Below are 18,745 nucleotides of genomic sequence, written 5' to 3'. Positions count from 1 at the left end.
CGCCTCTTTTGTGTTTATTGACTGCAGACAGTGGCAGCACTGGTTCTTTTATGCACTTTTCTGCTCTACCTGAGCACTCAAACACTTCATACATGCCTCATTCACCCATTCATACCAGCATTTTGCTCTATGCTTCAGTGCTTTCTAGCTACCATTTCATATCTTGCCAAAAGGATATTTGGCATACAGCACCGAGCAGAGGGCATCGGGTCAAACAGGTGGTGGGCGGGGTGCAAGGGGTCACCTGTGATGGCCCTGGTTTTCCAGACACAGGAGGATTTGGCGATGGCATCCAGGGGTGACTTAGGCCTCTCAATGATTTCTTGGGTGGTTTTAATTACTCTCAGTGGCAGCAAAAATACAGACATTCTGTACTTAAGTAGCAGTACAAATGCTACTCATAAAAATACTCCAGTAAAACTTATAGTACTGATTTATCTCAAGTAAAGGTAAAGAAGTACAGGCTCTGAAATGTACTCAAAGTAAGAAATAAAAGTAGCTCTTTGTAGGACGTTTCTATTTTTGTGCAAACTAACTGAACCTTGTGTTATAATTATGATAAAATAATATCAGCAGATGGGAACACAGACTTCAGTCTAACTTTCGTTTATTCTAATTATACTCAGCTTGAATCTGAAGAAGATGAAGGAAACTAAAAACTATGTCTCTATTTTCTGTTCCCTGCTTTGTTTTTGCCTCTAAACAGGAAAATGTGTACAGTCTCAGCAGGTGGGTGAAGCCTAAAATTAGTTGTGATGGCTCTGTGTTGGCAAAAGAATCAGAACTCACAATTTCTATTGAGAAATATTCTTAATGTACAGGCTGTGATCAGCTGACCTGATACTCTTTGTGGATGTACACAACTGAATTCGAACAGATGTCAGCAGATGTGTCATGAGTTGTCCTGGCTGATTTCCATCCTCTGCACTGACAGTACGCTGTTTATGCTGGAATTCAGTCAATCAATCTCAGCATCATCAGGTAAAATTCACATGAATCTCTGCTACACTGGGTGTAACCTAACTCTGACTGATGAACCACAGCCACTGTGCACCAGTCGCACCCTCATCTTTACTTTTCGAAGTACAGCAAACTAACCTGTTCAACCTGTACTAAATGTAAAGAATTTTCATGTAACTTTAAATAACACAGCTATACCTCGCCTAACCTCTCGTCTTCCTCTCCTCTCCTGTCCTGTCTTTCTTATCTTCATCTCTGAGTGAAGTTAACTCTCTTTCTTTTCTCTCCCTGTGAAATACAGCAGCTGGACCTTCAGCTAGCAACACATTGTGAGACCAACTGGACACAGTTTAGCCGCTTTTGGGCTTTCTTTCTTTACCAGGGCGTTGGTGTTGTGGGTCCAGGTGAGAATGACAAAAATGTGGGTGCCCAGAAACCTCGAGTGGAGACAGATTCCACCCATTCTCCATTTATAATGAGAGGGGAGTGGACCTGTCTGTGTCTTCTGAAGTTCATGATAAGCTTCAGTTTGTTTTCTAAGCACCAGCAGGACAAGTTCTCTGCTCTCTCATCTCCATCAGAGTATGCAGAGAACAAGAATAAGGATTATTTATGCCCTCATTTATTTCTGCAGTAGAATCAAAGGTGACACAGCCTTCGCATTTTCTTGAAAATGAAACCAAAAAAATCAGAGGATATTTCCAGATTGTGCAAGATTACTTGGAACAGTGTTTGGTTGAATGTATGACACATTCTTTCCACTTAAGTGATCCTGACCTAATACGAGCAGGTAAGAGATAAAAGCCACAAAAACACAAGTAAAGCATTAAACCTCACACTTGATTCATAGAGCCTAAATGCTTCCTGATGTAGTGGTGTCTTTGTGGGAATTCATTGTTGGGCACACTTGAACGTAAAAGGTGTGTGAGCACATACCCCAGCTCATTGCGCAACATTTTCCCATCAGGGGTGATGAAGCTCAAAACCGGATCCCAGGTAGGAGGAGGAGGAAGAGGGCTTCATCCCTAGATTCTGCTTCATGATAACTGAAAGAGAAAGTAATCCTAGAGTAGGAAGTAAAACACAACAGTCAGGGCTTCATCTCCATTTGCAGAGGACGCTGCTCAGGTGAGTCAAACCGCTGTCGGATTGTTTCATTTGCTTCTTTTCACATCACAAATCACTCGCTTCGGTGTTTTACGGCAGAGGTCACAGAGCCGCGGCTCTTTCGCCCCTCAGCTGTGGTTTTTGAAAGCCAAAATGATCGGATCCGGGATCCGTGAAGCCGAACTTAATATAATGTGCGTAAATGATCAGTATTTATTCAGGTTTGGACGTACACGTTTATAAAAGTGTTATACCTGTGGTCGGATCGCTTCGTATTTCTGTGTGGATTGGAGCACGCGCGTAGGAGTCCTTAAACATTACACAGAAATCACTGGTACGCGTGTAACGCTTAGTTTACGCTCGTGGGTCACATTGTACGCATATGCAACCCTTTTCAGTCAAATTTACCTCCATATTTCTTTGGATCTTTGGATCCACTTACGCAATCAGGTTTTCTTAAACATTAACTACACAAACTCCTTCTTAACACTGCTGGCCTGCAGGGATATTAAAGGGACCTCGTACAGCCCTGATGGGGAGGAGCAGTGATGTTCATAAACACAAACAACGCTAACCGGCCCACTGCTACATTTTGTTTATTTGAAAGTTGGGTATTTACCATCTACTAGTATAAATTATCATAGAGCTCATTTAATTTCATGAGACACATACAGCCAAGTTTGATCCAAAGCGTGGCAGACGACTAAAAGTATTGCTCAATAACCTATAAAAAATCTCACCTGAGTTTTTTACTGTAAAGAAAATCAAGGTACACGATAAATTAAATAACACATCCTTTAATCAAACGATGCTTTATCAAATTTGATGAACAGCCTGAGATGTAAATCCGTAAAATTACAGAAAAAGCAAAAAGGACTGAGATTGTCCTCTAACTGAAAAGATGACATTTTCTGTTCATTCACAGAAAATCACATTCATTTGACTAATCTGAATAAATGGCCACAGACCCACAGCAAACAAAACAAAGCAAAACTGTAATGAAATAGTGGAATAGTGAAAAAAGAGAAACTTTTCGGTAATGAATTGTCACCCTGACTAAAAACAAAACAAAACAAAACACACCTTAAATTGTATAGTTTAATATTTCTTTCTTTTACTTAGTTTATTTTATTATGCAAGGCCATGGGCTTTATCTTAGTCAGGAGTTGAATATTTCCCTGCTTCTGCAATTTTCTCATCCATTTATTGCTCCAGAGAAGTCTAGAAGTTCATTTTACTCATAAACTTTAAAACAAACCGGCCATGACTGACCGGCCTTTGTTTTTTTACACCCTGTACATTATAAATGTTTTGCTCCCTGCTGACAGCTGAGCTGCTGACATTACATTTCAGCTGGCTTCTGTTTGAATTTTGCTGTACTTTGTTTGGAGGAAGTCTTCTGATATCTGTTAAGTTTTTCACTGTCTCAATGAGAAATTCCTGCTTTTTTGCAGTGGGTAATAAGAAAGTGAATGACGTGTGTATGAATGAAGTGTATGAGAACAGAGCATTGGTAACTTGATTTCAACCAACAGTACAGCACTTTGGTGCAGCTTTTACAGTCAGGTGGTGTTAATGAAAGTCCAGCTGACACAAACTCTGGACTCCAGTGAGTCTGACATGTTCATACCAACTGGGCCCAAAGGGCTCAACTGTCCTGTCAGTTTGTTTAACCAAAGCGTGGAAGGGAGCTGTGAATGTGCAGGATAGCAGCAATGCAGGGTGTGGCCGGATGACTGAAGTGTATGTAGGATGTTGGTCAGGGCTGCAAAAACAACACAACCTTACCATACTGTAATATCATATGGAATACATCAAAGCCAGCAAAGACTAAGCAAACACTTTTTTTTTTAGAAGCACACAGTCCTAAACTTCAATAATTAAAGACATAAAATCTAACTGTATGATATCTGTTGTAATTTATATAGAATGTATAAATGTTTACCACGTGTTAATAAACCTCTACAATTAGATCAGCAATGTCCAAAGTGTGGGCTGTGGCCCCCTGCTGGGCATTTAAGATGGTGCAGTTGGTCTGCAGAAAAAAACAAAACACAACCATGTAATTTACTATTGTGTAATTAAGATTTACAATTTGAAATGAGTGAGTTAATAAAAAGCTTCGTGTTACTTTTTCTGTTCTGACAGATATTTGGTCCTGAACTTGTCTCGGGAAAAACAAGTGTAGCAGCGGTTAGCAGCTGCTGCAGGTAAAGCGTTTAAAGTGTTACTGTCAGCTCCAAAAAAAGAAAATTGTCAGAAGATCAAAATGAATCAATGATAACACGAAGAAATAAATGAACAGAGCAGTGGTTAAAGGTTAAAGGTTGGATAGGTTGCAGAAAATTTGCAGATTTTAGAATGGGCAAAGTCAGTGGTGTGTTTCTAATATTTTTTTTTTACATCTCCCATATTTACGTTTCATAGATTTAATTAAACAGCAGGTTATTTTATCTGTGTTAAAGGCTGAAATAAACGAGTTATGGAGTTAAAGGACAAACAACAACGATCCCCACGTGAGGCACGGGTGGGAGACAGAGTAAAGCCTGTCGCCAGACCAAAAGAGAAGATTCAGCAGCAGCAGTCAGGTGACACTGCCATAATTTTGGGGGCTTTACGTGAATCTTTAACGCTCACCTCTCTGCTTTGCCTAAAAAAATATTATCTTTGTCACTTTGCAGAGGAGGGGGAGGTGGCTGAGGAGTCCGCCATCCCCACAGATCTGGAGACCTGGATCAAAAATAATGCCGAAGACCTGAAGATCCGGCTGACAGACCGTCGCTGGGCTGCTGAGGTGGTCAACGATTTTCGTGAGAATCTGCTGAAATTCCTTAACAATGAACCTTTATTCAAGTCAGCAGAGTGCCTCAACGCCGGCAGCTACTTTGAGAAAGTTAAGGTGAGATCACAGCTTCTGAATTTTAATTCAGACGTGACTATTTTAATGTTTATGTTTTTTAATCCAGTTTTAAGTATTCGTATGTCCTGCCTTTGTTCTTATTAAGTTCACCTGTTCATCTGATCTTCTGACTGCCTGAAAAACATCAAATCACGTCATCAAATAACTCTTGATGCACGAGTATCACTTCAGTAGTTTCTAAAACATCTCATAGCACCTTAGTGATTAATATATAATGAAAGCCTTCCTGCACATCCCTTCCCAGTCTCTGCTCCTCCTGATTGATGTGATCTGATCTGACTTTTAATTCATCCTCTGCTCCCAGATCCACATGCCTGATGAGTTTGACATAATGCTGACGTTTCCAGGCAGCCCAAACCTACGCCTCAACCCGATGAAGCTCGACGGGGGTCTCTTCTACCGGCTCGATCTCACCCGGCCCACTCGACAACCCATTAAGGATTTTCTTCTGGAGAACAACCTCACCCTCTCGTCGAGCAAGGTCCTGAATGAGATGCATCGCCTGGTCCGCAAATTCCTCAAGACCTACAAAGGTTTTCTGCCTCACCTCTAATCTTATACTTCTGTTTCTCCTGCTGGTCTTCTGGCTTTTCCACCTTTTAATGGCTCAAAACTGTTTAGAGAATTTCCTAAAGTTGTCTTGTCAACAGGTCTTAATTGGGTGGGATCTGATCATGGTTTCATGGGATGTAAAACAGACAATCATATTGGGCTAAATTTGGATCAACTTTTACTAAGCAGAGCCCAGTTTTCACGATTATGAGGCTAAATAAAGGCCAGTCAAACAGGCACAAGAAATGATCTTGTTCGATGCTTGTTAGGATCATTTAAAATCAATACCTAGACTGAAAAAAGAACTTGTTAACTCATTTGTGCATTACAGAGACATTTTTTAATTAACACTATCCTGATATTTTTTAAACACAGCTGTATCTTAGTCCCCATCAGAGTTATTATAGTGTCACGTTTTCCATTATTTTCATTTTAGTTCAGTTTAGATGCACAGCAGCAAAACTGTGGTTTTATCATTAACAGCAAAAGAATGTAACAGTGCAAGCACTGCACAGACAAAACTATCCCAGAGTTTATGTGCATATCCATCAAACTCTCTACAGTCAAACTGAACCAAATAAACAAAAAGAGACTAAAGTTGTTATTTTTGCTGATTTTGTAAGTATCCACTATCGTTTCTGTTAGCTTTGCAGTTTTGATTTTGATGTTCGTTAACAAAAAGGTTCATCAACACCAACCCCGAGTCTCCATCACTAGATTAATAAAGTGAGATTAGAAATAATTGAGATTTTTTTTATTCTTTATTCCCAAAATATCTGCAGTGAATAACAATTTTATAACGAGTAGTCAGTAAACTCTGATGTTACTGAACCACAAGTGTTGAGAAGTGAAGCCCAACATGTTCAGATGCATTTTAATCACAGTGGTACCGGCCTCTTAATGTGCACTCTTCAGAGTGGGATCCTTACACAAACAAAAACAGAGTTTTTAACATTTAACCTGTGCCTGTTTTCAGTGCCCGATGAATGCTATCGCTGGGAGGTGAACAGGAAGCGCGTGCACTCTCCGGCTGTCACTTTGTCTCTCTTCAAAACTGACAAGAACAGCGAGGAGCTGATCTCCGTGGACGTGGTTCCTGCGCTCGAGGTAATCACTGAATCTGCTCTGTGGTCATAAATAAGATTACTGACCGCTTTATGTGTGCTGCTCAAAATCACAATTAAAGGTATGAAGCCTGGAGGACCTGTAGTTTTGTCTGAATGGTGCATGATTCACCTTCAGCACTTTTGTAACAATGCTCAGTTTGTTTAACTTGGACATAAGAGAAATCATCACTGGCTTCTTTCTCCTCCCCCCAAAATTACTCATACCCCTTTAAAGTGACGCCGGAAACTATTGGCAAAATAAAACCACACATCTGCATGTATTGTCTGTACTTTAAGGGCTCTGGAAACACTGGGCTCTCCCAGTCTTGTGTTTCTAATGTTTCCCTCTCAGTAACGTAAAATTTTTAAGTCTTTTGTCAAACCTATCTTGTGCATCAACTTGTAACTTTTTTTGGTTTGACAGTTTGAGGCTTGTTTTTTTGACTAGTGTCAGTTTCAAAGTTTGCTTATAAAGTGAGACACAGAGCAGTGAGTTTAAGGTGTTTATTCACTTGCAAGGGAAGAAATGCCATACATATTTATTCTGGGAGCAGATAAGCTTCAAAGAAATCAGTTTAGTTACCACAAGGAAAAACTACAGGAATATTTACTCCTTACCAGACAGCAACAGCACATAACACACCTCAAAATGGATTACAATAATAAACATAGCCCCCAGTATGCACCTACATTTTTTTCCCACTATACACAAAGGTCACAAAACTAATTTTGAGGAGATAGAATCACTTGGAAATCTAGCAATGACATCTCCCAAAGGGCAAAACAAAACAGGCATCCCAAAAAAGGCTTGACAGAGGAATAACAACATCAGGATGCCATTGAAACCCACCAAAAAATAAATATTAAACAGTGAACCGGGACAGTTACATGACACGTGGCAAAAGAGTTAACTGTGTTTTGCACCTGCTGTGAGGTAATGTTCCTCCTCGTGTCTGTTTGTAGGTTCAAAGTTGGCCGGCTGCGGTTCGTAATGGCCTGGATATATCCAACTGGCTGGGAAAGAAAGCTCTTCAAGACATCCGAAGATTGCCGTGTTATTTTGTACCAAAGAGGCAGAAAGGACGAAACCTCAGCGAGGACGCCAAAGGTGAGAGGAAGCTGACTCCTCTCCAGACCCCAAACTCAGAGAGGAGTTTCTGTGTGGTTTGTTTTAAAAAAGACTGGCAATGCAAAGCACATTCATTTCAGTTCAATTCATTTTCAGTTATATAGAGAAAACAGAGAAAACCAGAACAATCACATGACCCCCTATGAGCAAGATCTTCAACGACAGTGGGAAAGAAAAACTCCCTTTTAACAGGAAGAAACCTCCAGCATAACAGCCTGAGCGTTTGGCTCATGGTGATATAGTGATATAGTGATACATACTCTGATTTATCATTATGAAACCTTGTCCGTCTTTAACATAAGGTGAAACAGTGACTGAAAAAAGTATTATCCACCATTCATCCTTTCATTTTCTTAACTGCTTAACCCACAGGTGTCAAATTCCAGGCCTCGAGGGCCGGTGTCCTGCAGGTTTTAGATGGATTCTTGATCCATCACAGCTGATTTAAATAGCTAAATTACCTCCTCAACATGTCTTCAAGTTCTCCAGAGGCCTGGTAATGAACTAATCATTTGATTTGAGTGTGTGTACCCAGGGTGATATCTAGAACCTGCAGGACACCGGCCCTCGAGGCCTGGAGTTCGACACCCCTGACTTAACTGGACAGTTCAGCTAACGGTAGCTATATGACAGAAAATAAGGAAAAGCCTGATAGATTCACTTCAACAACAGCCAGAAAGTTTAAAAAAGTATTATTTTTCTGTAAGATGATACAAATGTTTTGTTTAGGATAAAGGTCGGGGTGTTTCTCAGTGTTTTTCCAGCATCAGCTTTAAAGATTCCCATTATGTTGGAAGCTTCTTGAGCTAGGTCCTTCAGTGTTTTGGGGCAAATATCTGGTGCTATGCTTCAGTGACTCTCAGGGGTGGAGCTCATGTTAACAAAGTGACGGATTCTTGAAGTCACTAAAATATTTGGATGTCCAATTTATGACAGCAGGTTTGTATATGTGTAGAAATCCCAGTTTTGCAGGTAGACGACTGTTTTATTTACATCTTCTCATGGACAAGACATATAATAATATTTAAAACAGTCCAAATCGTGTGAATGGTTTCAGAGATATCGAAGTTTGAGTACTGGGGAAAAACAATCAATACATTTTGATCCATCTTCAGTGTACAGGTATGACACCATGACCGAAGTCCAAAATAATAACAACAACTAAGAGCAAAGACAAAATATAAAATAAGACAAACTATGACAGGTCATAGATAGGTTTGAATCTCTGAAGCTTTATTGCACAATAGACAGTGCTCGGTTTTGTTGTATGCTGTCCGAATACGTGGTGATATTATGTTTTGCCTTCCCTCATCAGAGAGCTGGAGGATCTCTTTCTCTCACATTGAGAAGAAAATCATCACGTCTCATGGTAACAAGAAAACCTGCTGTGAGAGTCGTGACACCAAATGCTGCCGGTGAGACATCTTCTCACACAAGATCTGATCATCTTGGAATCACAGGCCGGAGTAAAGCACTTAAGTGTCGAGTGTCATTTAGACAGAATCTTAATTGATAGATTTAATTGGTTTGACCACAGTATTCAGAGTTGATGATGTCGCTGTGTAAAATGACATAAGTGCAATTACAGATCTTGTGCCATCCTGTGCAGTTCTGTTTTAGAGCTACACTTATTATGCTTGTAGAGCATTTTCGATAAGATAATAAACAAATAATTGAGTAATGTAGAGCTGGGATCAGCTCCAGCCTGCCTGTGAGCCTAGACTGTCTAATTGGCTAATGAAGTGGATGACAAATGTCACAGATTTTAAACTTTTGGATTGTGCCTTTCTGCCATATGTTTTTTTTTTTTGTTTTTTTTGCAGAAAGCGGTGCTTAATGCTCCTCAAATCTCTGATTGAGGGTCTAAAACAACGTTTTCCTGAAGAGCTGAATGACCTCTGTTCGTACCATGGGAAGACCACCTTCCTGCACACCCTGTCCACCAGGTATTCCTCAAAACTCTCGTTACAGGGGTAGGCTAAAGGTAGAGCTAACGATGGTTGGCTTGAAGTCCTGATTTCTCCTGACGTATGTGTGGGTGATAAATTCATGTAAAAAAGAAATGTGATGTACTGGCGGCTTCCAACTCACTTGCTGTTATGTTTTCCTTTTTGTTCTTATATGTTTATATATATACATATATATATATATACGTGTACATATATATATATATATATATATATATATATATATATATATATATATATATATATATATATATATATATATATATATATATAGATAGATAGATAGATAGATAGATAGATAGATAGATAGATATCTCAACCTTGTTTGAAATTGCATTGTTCAAACATAAATGACTTTACTAATCTCTAAATAAATTAAAGAACTACAAAGTGAATTCCTAAATGAATTTGCTAATGCATATTTTCTTGCACAAGTCATTGTTGAGGCACAAAATCAGCATCTGCAACAGATTATGTTCCCAGCTGTGAGAAGCTCCACCCACCTCCTGTTTAAACCTTCTGTTAGTAAGGGACAGCCAATCAAAAGAAGGTCTAATGCAGTGGTTCCCAAACTGTGCAGTGGCCCCTCTAGTGGCACACGAAGCCACTGCCAATGGGTTGCAGACATACATGCCCATAATGGAAAGAAGTTGAATACAATAATAACATTTTTATTTATTTATTTGTTTTTGGGGAACATAAGTAAAGTAGAGTATTTGATGTTAGTGCATTGATCTTTATTTAACTAAAGTTCAGCTTGGTCCCTGGTTTTGTTGTGAAAAACAAAATAAAAGACAAAATTGTTGCATGTGGAGAATTAATCGTGGCTCAGGGTCCAAAGCTACCCTATTAGACTCCAAGAATAAAAAATATGTAAAGATTAGCACAATCGTTTCCTTTCAGTTGAATAACAAGCAAAACATTTCCTATTTAAATCTCTGCAAAATATTACAAGTAAATATAACAAAGTATATTTATGCTTATTACTAATTATAATGATAAGAATGAGTGACCTGTAATCTGCCCACAAATTGATATGACTCTTAACTTACATACGTGATTTCTCTGATGTTTTCCTCCCTGCATCCTGTCTTTCAGGTATGACGATGCCAAATGGAACCCTCAGGACCTTCCTGTCTGCTTCCTGTATCTTGTCCGGGCGCTGGAGGACTATGCGAGCAGAGGCAACCTCCCTCACTTCTTTGCTCCCGAATGCAACCTCTTCTCGCCGTCCTCCTTCTCTCGTAAAGCTCTGGCTTTCCTCGTCAGTGCCCTGAAGGAGCAGAGGAGGGAGGGCCTGCCCCTACTGAAGCCTCCAGCTCTGGTGCCACCTCTGATGCCCAGGGAAGATTTAGATGAAACCTGCAATGAGACGTTTGAGGAAAGGTCCTTCGTACTGGTTCACTTTGTGGACGCAGCACTGATGAAAAAACTGGGTGTAGCATTTACTGTCCTGGTGGGTTATGCCTTCTATAGCCTGTTATCCTGTTAAGTAATGAGAAATGTGAAGTATGATGCTGATTAAGTGAAACCCTGTGACCAAAAACTGATTTCAGACATTTCAGGTGAAATCAAATTAACGTCATTGTACATTGTTTGATGTTATGAAGTAGTTATAAAAAAAACATTTTACATCCTGATATTTTCTTTACTTAATAATAGCATTAAACTTCCAGGTGGACCTATAGTGCATGTCGTAGAGCTATTCCATGGCAGCCTTTCGAGCCATGAAATAGTTCATTGATGTCATTAAAGGTTAGGTTGTGTTCACATTATTTACCTTTATTATTATTATTGTTGTTGTTGTTGTTGTTGTTGTTGTTGTTGTTTCCCGTTCCCTCACTTTTTCTATCTATGTAGAATTTTAGATCTTTTTGAATTATTGTGTTTTTGTGAAAATCGGATTTAATGTGACTTCCTTGCAACCTAAAAAAACAAAATTAATAAATCTATTTTATAGAGAGGTATTTAAAGTGTAATAAAGGCAAATAATAATAATAATAAAATACAAAAACATTAGTTTGAGTTTTGTGTGTGCGTGTGGCTCAATTCACCATTTTAAATGTTGTGTTTTTGAAAAAATTAAGTGTAATATGACTCAGCTTCATAAACAAAAATATTAATAGATCAAAAAGGGAAACTCATCCAACAGCTTTTCCATTAGGTGTAATTATTGCTTAATTAAATAGCAATATATAGAAAAGATAATACATTGGATGATAATTATTGTAATTTTTTAATTGTCTTGCTTTCACAAATAATTATAAAAGAAATGAGGACGGCTTGCTTCGTCTTGAAATTGTTTTGTCTGGTAAAAACTCTGAAGACAAAAATATATTTAATCAACATATATTTAATTAATTAATCCTGTAAACAGATATTTACAGGATGGTAGTGAGACCTGCTAGTGTTTGTTTGGAAAGGGTGGCTCTAAAAAAAGACAGGAGGCCGAGCAGGAAGACACAGAGTAGAAGATGTTAATATTTCACTGGGAATGACCTGAATGGACAACATGTGCATCAGCAAGACAGCTCAGGTTGAGCGGTTAGAGAAGCGAGGCTGAGGTGGTCTGGACATGTGCAGAGGAAGGATAGTGGATATACTGGACAGAAGATGTTGAATATGGAGCTGCCAGGCAGGAAGGAAAGAGGAAGAGGAGGTTCGTGGATGCAGCGAGGAAGGTGGTCGAGAGGGTTAGTGTGACAGAAGAGGATGTTAGAGGCAGGGTGAGATGGAGGCTGATGATCTGCTTTGGTAACCCCTAAAGGAAATAGATTGAAAAGACATAGTAGTTAACAGTGATACAGAAGAAATACACATGAGCATCTTTCAATAGACTTGAAGCACCTGGCAGCCAGCATAAATGCCTCCTCCTGCCTATTAGCGCAGTTATGTTGAATTTTGAAGCGTTGCTTAAATTATAGTGGGAAACAGGGCAAAAAAAGCACTGTGTGTTAATTTATCAGTCAAAACTGCTGATTTTACCTTCAAAAGAAAAAAGTTTAAAACTTTCTTTTATGACGTCTAATATTTTAGCTCTATTGTCATTTTAACTTTATGATATATTTTTAACTTTATTTATTTTTGTTGTTGTTGTTGATGTTTTTAGCTGTTATTATTATTTCACGTTACACGGAACCTTGGCTCTCTCCATCGATGTTTCCTCAAGCCGCGTTTCGGTGAACCCACGACTATAAATATACGTCGCCGGAAACGAAACGCCCTCTTTTAGTGATCCAACATGGCGGTGAGTATCGTCTCACGTCGTACTGTGGCGATGAAATGTGAAGTTACGGTTAAAATCTGCAGTCATCGGAGCAGCAGGCTCATCCTGATGGCTGATCCGTCAACAGAGCCATAGACCTCACTGTGGTAGATCACACTGGGGTCGTATTTGTACATAAAAGTTGGAGAAAAGTGATTAAAAGTAGGAAAGCGAGTAATGCTAACCCGCTAGCCGCTAACAGACTCTGTGAACCCGTGCGCTTCCGCTATTAAAGTTCAGATTGCAGAGACGTTCAGGCCGCTTTTTGAGCGTGTCGTTATTTAATCGAGGTGTTTTTAGGCAGTTTAACGGGGTTGCCAAAAATCAGGACGTGTATGATTCTTGTGTCAGTGCTAACAGTAGCATTAGCAGCGGGGATATGTACGGACATGTTCTCCGGCCGGCATGTGTTGATCTCAGGTTGAAGTAGATCAGATCATTGACAGGACGTAAGAGACTGAAGGAATAAACTGAAGCTCGAGTAAGGCTGGTTTTTTAGCGGAACAGGAGCAGCTAAGATGGTGTGAGGACTTTGGATGATGGTGGTTTTGTCATGTTTTATATTTTTGAGTTGCTGATCCTATGTTTTTTTCCCTTTCAGGACCAGGGTGAGAAGAAGGAGAACCCCATGCGAGAGGTCCGCATTCGCAAGCTCTGCTTGAACATCTGCGTGGGAGAGAGCGGAGACAGACTGACCAGAGCTGCCAAGGTGCTGGAGCAGCTCACGGGGCAGACCCCCGTCTTCTCCAAGGGTAGGTGTCTGTCTCACTTTAGCAAAAAACACAACTTTGTCACAGTTACACAGTACAACCAGGTTCAAAGGTAAAGTCCCTGTGTATATGATAAAGGACAGTACAAATATACAACACAAGAGTGCCATATGGACAGGTGAGGGTAAGACCAAACAGAATCTAAGCTATTGGGATGAAATGGTCTCTGAGGCCTGAGTTGTGAGTATTGAAGACTCTTGTGTTGCCATTATTTGTATTTTACTTTGAAAACTCACTTGCCAATGGCCTCTCTTGGACTTGCGTACCTCCTGACAGGAGATGGTGACTGTAGTCCTCGTTTGGCACACCGGTACATTAGTGATATTGTTTCCTGTTGCAGGTTCTAGTCGGGTCCTCCTGCATAGAAAAACAAAGTTTTCACTTTCTAGCTGTGGTTTAGTCTTAGTTATTAGTTGTACTGTAATAAAATATGCATAATTCACTTAACTGACTTCTGCAACTGGTGCTGATGAGTGAGGGCAACAAGCCAGCAAATCTGTGGTAACGGCTCCGGGTTATGTTTCTGTTCTCGGTTGAGTTTAAGCCTGTTTCTTAAAGTCAAGAAAACTTCTTTGAAAAGTCTATTTTACTGTTAAAAAACAAAAATGATCACCAGACTTTTTCAAATCCTAAAGTCAAATGTAAGCAGCTGAACAGAGGTTATGATTAACCGCGGCACACATCCCGCCTTGTGTTTGATGGGCCAGTAGTAGCTCAACTTTTTAAACTACTTCCTGTAGCCCCTTGCTATGTGTCTAATCTTAAATGTGTACCTCCTTGAGGAGGAATGGACTGCATTTTGGAAATATTTCACTCCGCTTCGTGCTGTTATGGGGACTTAAAGGTTGTTTTTGTTTCCTCCTCCTGCAGCCCGCTACACTGTGAGATCCTTTGGTATTCGCAGAAATGAAAAGATTGCTGTCCACTGCACCGTCCGTGGAGCCAAAGCAGAGGAGATTCTGGAGAAGGGACTCAAGGTCTGTGTCTCCATGTCATGTTTTACCTGCATCCATGTGATCTTTTTCCACTTTTCAGCCCTTGGTGTCGCTTACCCAGACTGATAAATGTTAAGGTTTTATATTGTAGTGTTTAAAATTTAAAATCATAGAAAACTTTTCAATAAAAAATTCATCGTTCTTCACAAAAAAAATTTGTATTAATGTAGAGTTATTCAAATTGACATGAATATTCAGATTTGTTGTCGTGTTTTGGGGGAATTTTCTTGTGCTGTTGCTGTAAATCTGTTCTCCTCTGCTGCTTCCAGGTGCGTGAGTACGAGTTGAGAAAGAACAACTTCTCCGACACCGGAAACTTTGGCTTCGGCATCCAGGAGCACATCGATCTGGGCATCAAGTACGACCCCAGCATCGGCATCTACGGTCTGGACTTCTATGTGGTGAGGAAGACTCAAATGCCTTTAAGAGTAGATAATTGTAGCGCTTATTTGGTGGGTCAGTAACGGCTACTTGTCTCCTTTTGCTTTGATTGTTCGTGTGTGGGTGCTTGATGTTGTTTGGACCTGTCATTCAAGGTTTTTGAGGGTTTTATGGTTTTAGATGACATTAAGACAACAAATCATAATAAATACGATGTAACGGGGATTTATTTGACTCATTTAATCCTCGGAGCAGCTTCCTGCAGTAGGTTTGTCTCAAGTGCTTATGTTTAGCAGTGTTTTATATTCATGTCAGTTTATTTGATGCCATCATTGTAGTGTGGCCTTTGCAGTGAGGCACAGAGACTTTGTTCTGATGTTGTCCTTCCATTTTTTATTTATTTATTTATTTTGCTCATTTTATAACCACAAAAAAATATTTTAAGCTTGACTAAATTAAATCAGTGAGGGGGAACAAAAGTTCTTTACCTTTTAAAACCGAAACCTAAAAAAAAAAAATTAGCGTGAAAAAATAGCATACAGCTTAACAGGTTTTGCTGTATAATAAAATAAATGAGAATTTGTCTTCAGGGCTGCGATACGCAGATTTTCAGCCTTTTTTTTTTCTTAGTACTTTTAATGTAAATCCAATTTTCCAAAAATACCAGGAAACTTGACTGAGGAAGGTGATTCTTTTGAAATCCCAAATCAGGAAATCGACAGGACTTCAGTATGAATTTATACACAGTGTAACAAACAGCACAGTCACACAAATATAAGTGCTGGAAATGGTGTAGACTTCATCGTACTCTCTACACAGAACACGCTAATTTAAATTGAGCTTTAGACCTCCCACCAGAGGAGGTGAGCAAAGACACGAAGAGAAAGTTAATTTTTAACAAAACAGCCTAGTTTAATTTTAATGTGGTGACAGCTGAATGTGAAGTGCGGTGCAGCTGCATAGACTGTCATTATAAACCCACTCACAGCTGCATGCTGTTTACTCGGATGTGACGTCTGATTTAAAAATCACACACAAAGCTGATCGTCTTTAACTGAAGCAGTACATAAAAAGTTAAGCTCTGCTTTAATGGAGTTTACTTTCTCCTATTGAAGTCGTGCACTGTGCAGCCAATATTTGCTAATGTTTTTGTAACATTCATAAGTATTAAATGATTGTTTTTATTTCATAAGCGAATCAAGTTTTGAAAACTGTTTTGGGGGCTGTACTGAGGTCAAAGCTTTGGCTTCACAGACGCGCATCCATGCTGCTCGGAGCCTTTTCTGAAGCGCTCTCCCCTGTTTGTTGCGTTCAGGTTCTGGGCAGACCCGGCTTCAGCATCGCCGACAAGAAGCGGAAAAGGGGCCGCATCGGTTTCAAGCACCGCATCCGCAAAGAGGAGTCCATGCGCTGGTTCCAGCAGAAAGTGAGTACACAGATCCTGATTGCTGCCAGATTACGTGTCCTTTATGGAAGAATTACCCTCTGTAGGGCAACACTTTCACCACCAGGGGGAAGAGTTTCCCACTGGGTGTGCAGCTCATTTCCTGTAGAGGCTTGACCTTTTTATAAGACCACTGTTAAGAACGAGAATGTGCTGTTAGTGACCTGCATGAGTGAAGGTTGGGTTGATTTGGTCATAGCAGGTGCTTCTTTACATTTTTTTTTTTTAATAGCTGACGTTAATTTTTGAAGTTTTTAAACAGTTTCGAAAGAAAGAAATTTAGAAAACGCTCCTTTAAAAGCGACAAAGAGGAGGAACAGGATGTTTGACTCAGTTTGAGTGTCATAAACCTTTCAAAGCTCAAATGTTGACCAAATGTTAAACCTTTATTTTGAAGGGGAAACCCTGATATTTGTTGAACTTCTAATTCAAGTTAAATGCTGAACATGTATCATAAGATTTGGTGGATAATTTGCTGAAAAGTAGCACCTTTGAATCAGAGGAGGCTGATTGTATTATTATTTTTGAATTATTGAAAAGGGTAATTAAACTATTTTTAAAAGTTTTGCAGCTTTTTAAAAATTCACGTCCTTTTTGAGTGAAACGGTTCTTCTGAAAATTCAAATTCCTTCATGTGTAACCTCTCATTCTCGTCTCCTCTCTTTCAGTACGATGGCATCATCCTCCCCGGCAAGTAAAGGACCACCTTTTGATCTTGTTTGTAACAAAGTAATAAAATGGGAAAAAATAAGTTTTTGTCTCGTGTTTTTTTATTTCTCAGATCTTTTAATTGATTGTGGGAGGGGAAAAAAAACTGACATGCAGAAATGTTGTGCCGATTATGAGGGAAAAATTTAAGTGTTAATTTCTGAAATGCAGCAGCATTAATTTTACTTGCGTACAGTAGTACTTTAATGTGCTCACTTTAAATGCAAACATGTTTAAAACTGGAATAAAATTCTAATAAAAGTACTAACATCCTTCAGTTTATCAACATTCGAGGTATTCTGATTTCCGAGTTGCAGTTTCATTATTTTGCTAATAGTTTTTATTATTATTTAAGCTTTATTTATGCAGGTAGTCCCATTGAGACTCAGTGTCTCATTTACAAGACATTAAAATTGAACAATAAAATGAGTTCTGCTTAACATTCTCACAGCAGTAGAAGAACATGAAACTGCTTAAAGGCAACTTCTTTAAAATACTAGAGGAGTTACAGTTTAAATGTACCCCTGCTGTGACACCAGCAATAATTCACGTCATGCAATAGACACATTAATAAAGAAATAAACATAATGCGTGTTCTGCAAAATGAGTCTTTATGATAAATCACATGCTAAAGAAAACGATCCTCACTGTGTAACAGGAAGTGTTGAGGTGGTTGAGAAGCAGAAACCATGGCAACAAAGGACAACCCTTCACTTTGCAGAGCTCAGCTAGCGCTCTTCCTGTTTCTCCAAGCACAGAGGAGCAGGTACAACTCCTGCTGGATTAGTGGGTGGATCCACGAAGGTTTATGCTTCATAACTGATCGTGATCAAAGACACTTGACTTCAGTAGGATTGTGATTTATCCTTAAGGCTTTAAATGCCTGCAAAATACTCAGTACGATTTCCAGGCTCCTGCACAGTGCCATGTTGCATGTGATAAACCTGTGTTTTTGCACATGATAAATATATATTTATGCCCAAAATGCCGACTTATTTGATTGTGTAAATTCTTCATGTAACTCTGTTACACAAGGGTGATGTAAAATGTAAATTAAAAAGGAATCTGGTCAAATAAAATTTAATTTTTTTTATACCAAGCGCATACATCTATATAAAGCAAATACATTTTTAATTTTATATTTTTGTTGCATTTTACTCAAAACTATTGTTTCATGTTTACGAGGGACAAGGATAATGAATTTTTTAGGTTTTATTGAAATCAGTGCAGTCATGTTTCCTGCACTGATTTTCTGCCCTGAAAAGCAGTAAGTCGTTCGTGTCTCCACTTCTAATGTGATGTCTAAAAAAGAGAGTGTCCACAATAAACGAGAGGCAGAGTCGACTTGTTTTGATCAGATTGTCTTTATTCAGTGAAACTCCACAGAAACCACCCAAACACATCTTCAGCCAATCAGATAAAGTGCAGGATGCAGAGTATT

The 18,745-nt window shown here is 39.2% G+C and overlaps 2 protein-coding genes across 2 annotated transcripts; both read left to right on the top strand.

Moving 5' to 3' along the window:
• The first annotated feature begins 1,939 nt into the window (after positions 1–1,939).
• On the top strand, positions 1,940–11,569 carry LOC113014662 (cyclic GMP-AMP synthase). The gene is made up of 9 exons (XM_026156331.1): positions 1,940–2,088; positions 4,533–4,655; positions 4,749–4,966; positions 5,292–5,520; positions 6,516–6,646; positions 7,609–7,753; positions 9,090–9,189; positions 9,598–9,720; positions 10,840–11,569. Exons 2-9 carry the CDS (start codon positions 4,550–4,552, stop codon positions 11,231–11,233), a joined length of 1,446 nt encoding a protein of 481 aa, XP_026012116.1. The 5' UTR covers positions 1,940–2,088; positions 4,533–4,549; the 3' UTR covers positions 11,234–11,569.
• Positions 11,570–13,534: 1,965 nt separating this feature from the next.
• On the top strand, positions 13,535–17,347 carry rpl11 (ribosomal protein L11). Its single transcript, XM_026156601.1, has 5 exons — positions 13,535–13,758; positions 14,647–14,753; positions 15,041–15,172; positions 16,468–16,578; positions 17,265–17,347. The coding sequence occupies exons 1-5, from the start codon at positions 13,560–13,562 to the stop codon at positions 17,292–17,294; spliced, it is 579 nt and encodes a 192-aa protein (XP_026012386.1). The 5' UTR covers positions 13,535–13,559; the 3' UTR covers positions 17,295–17,347.
• Positions 17,348–18,745: the final 1,398 nt, after the last annotated feature.

This window comes from Astatotilapia calliptera, chromosome 22 (assembly GCF_900246225.1).
Source record: "Astatotilapia calliptera chromosome 22, fAstCal1.2, whole genome shotgun sequence".
Lineage (NCBI taxonomy): Eukaryota > Metazoa > Chordata > Actinopteri > Cichliformes > Cichlidae > Astatotilapia > Astatotilapia calliptera.
The sequence above is the reverse complement of the archived record's forward strand: the minus strand, read 5'-3'. Positions and strand labels throughout refer to the sequence as shown.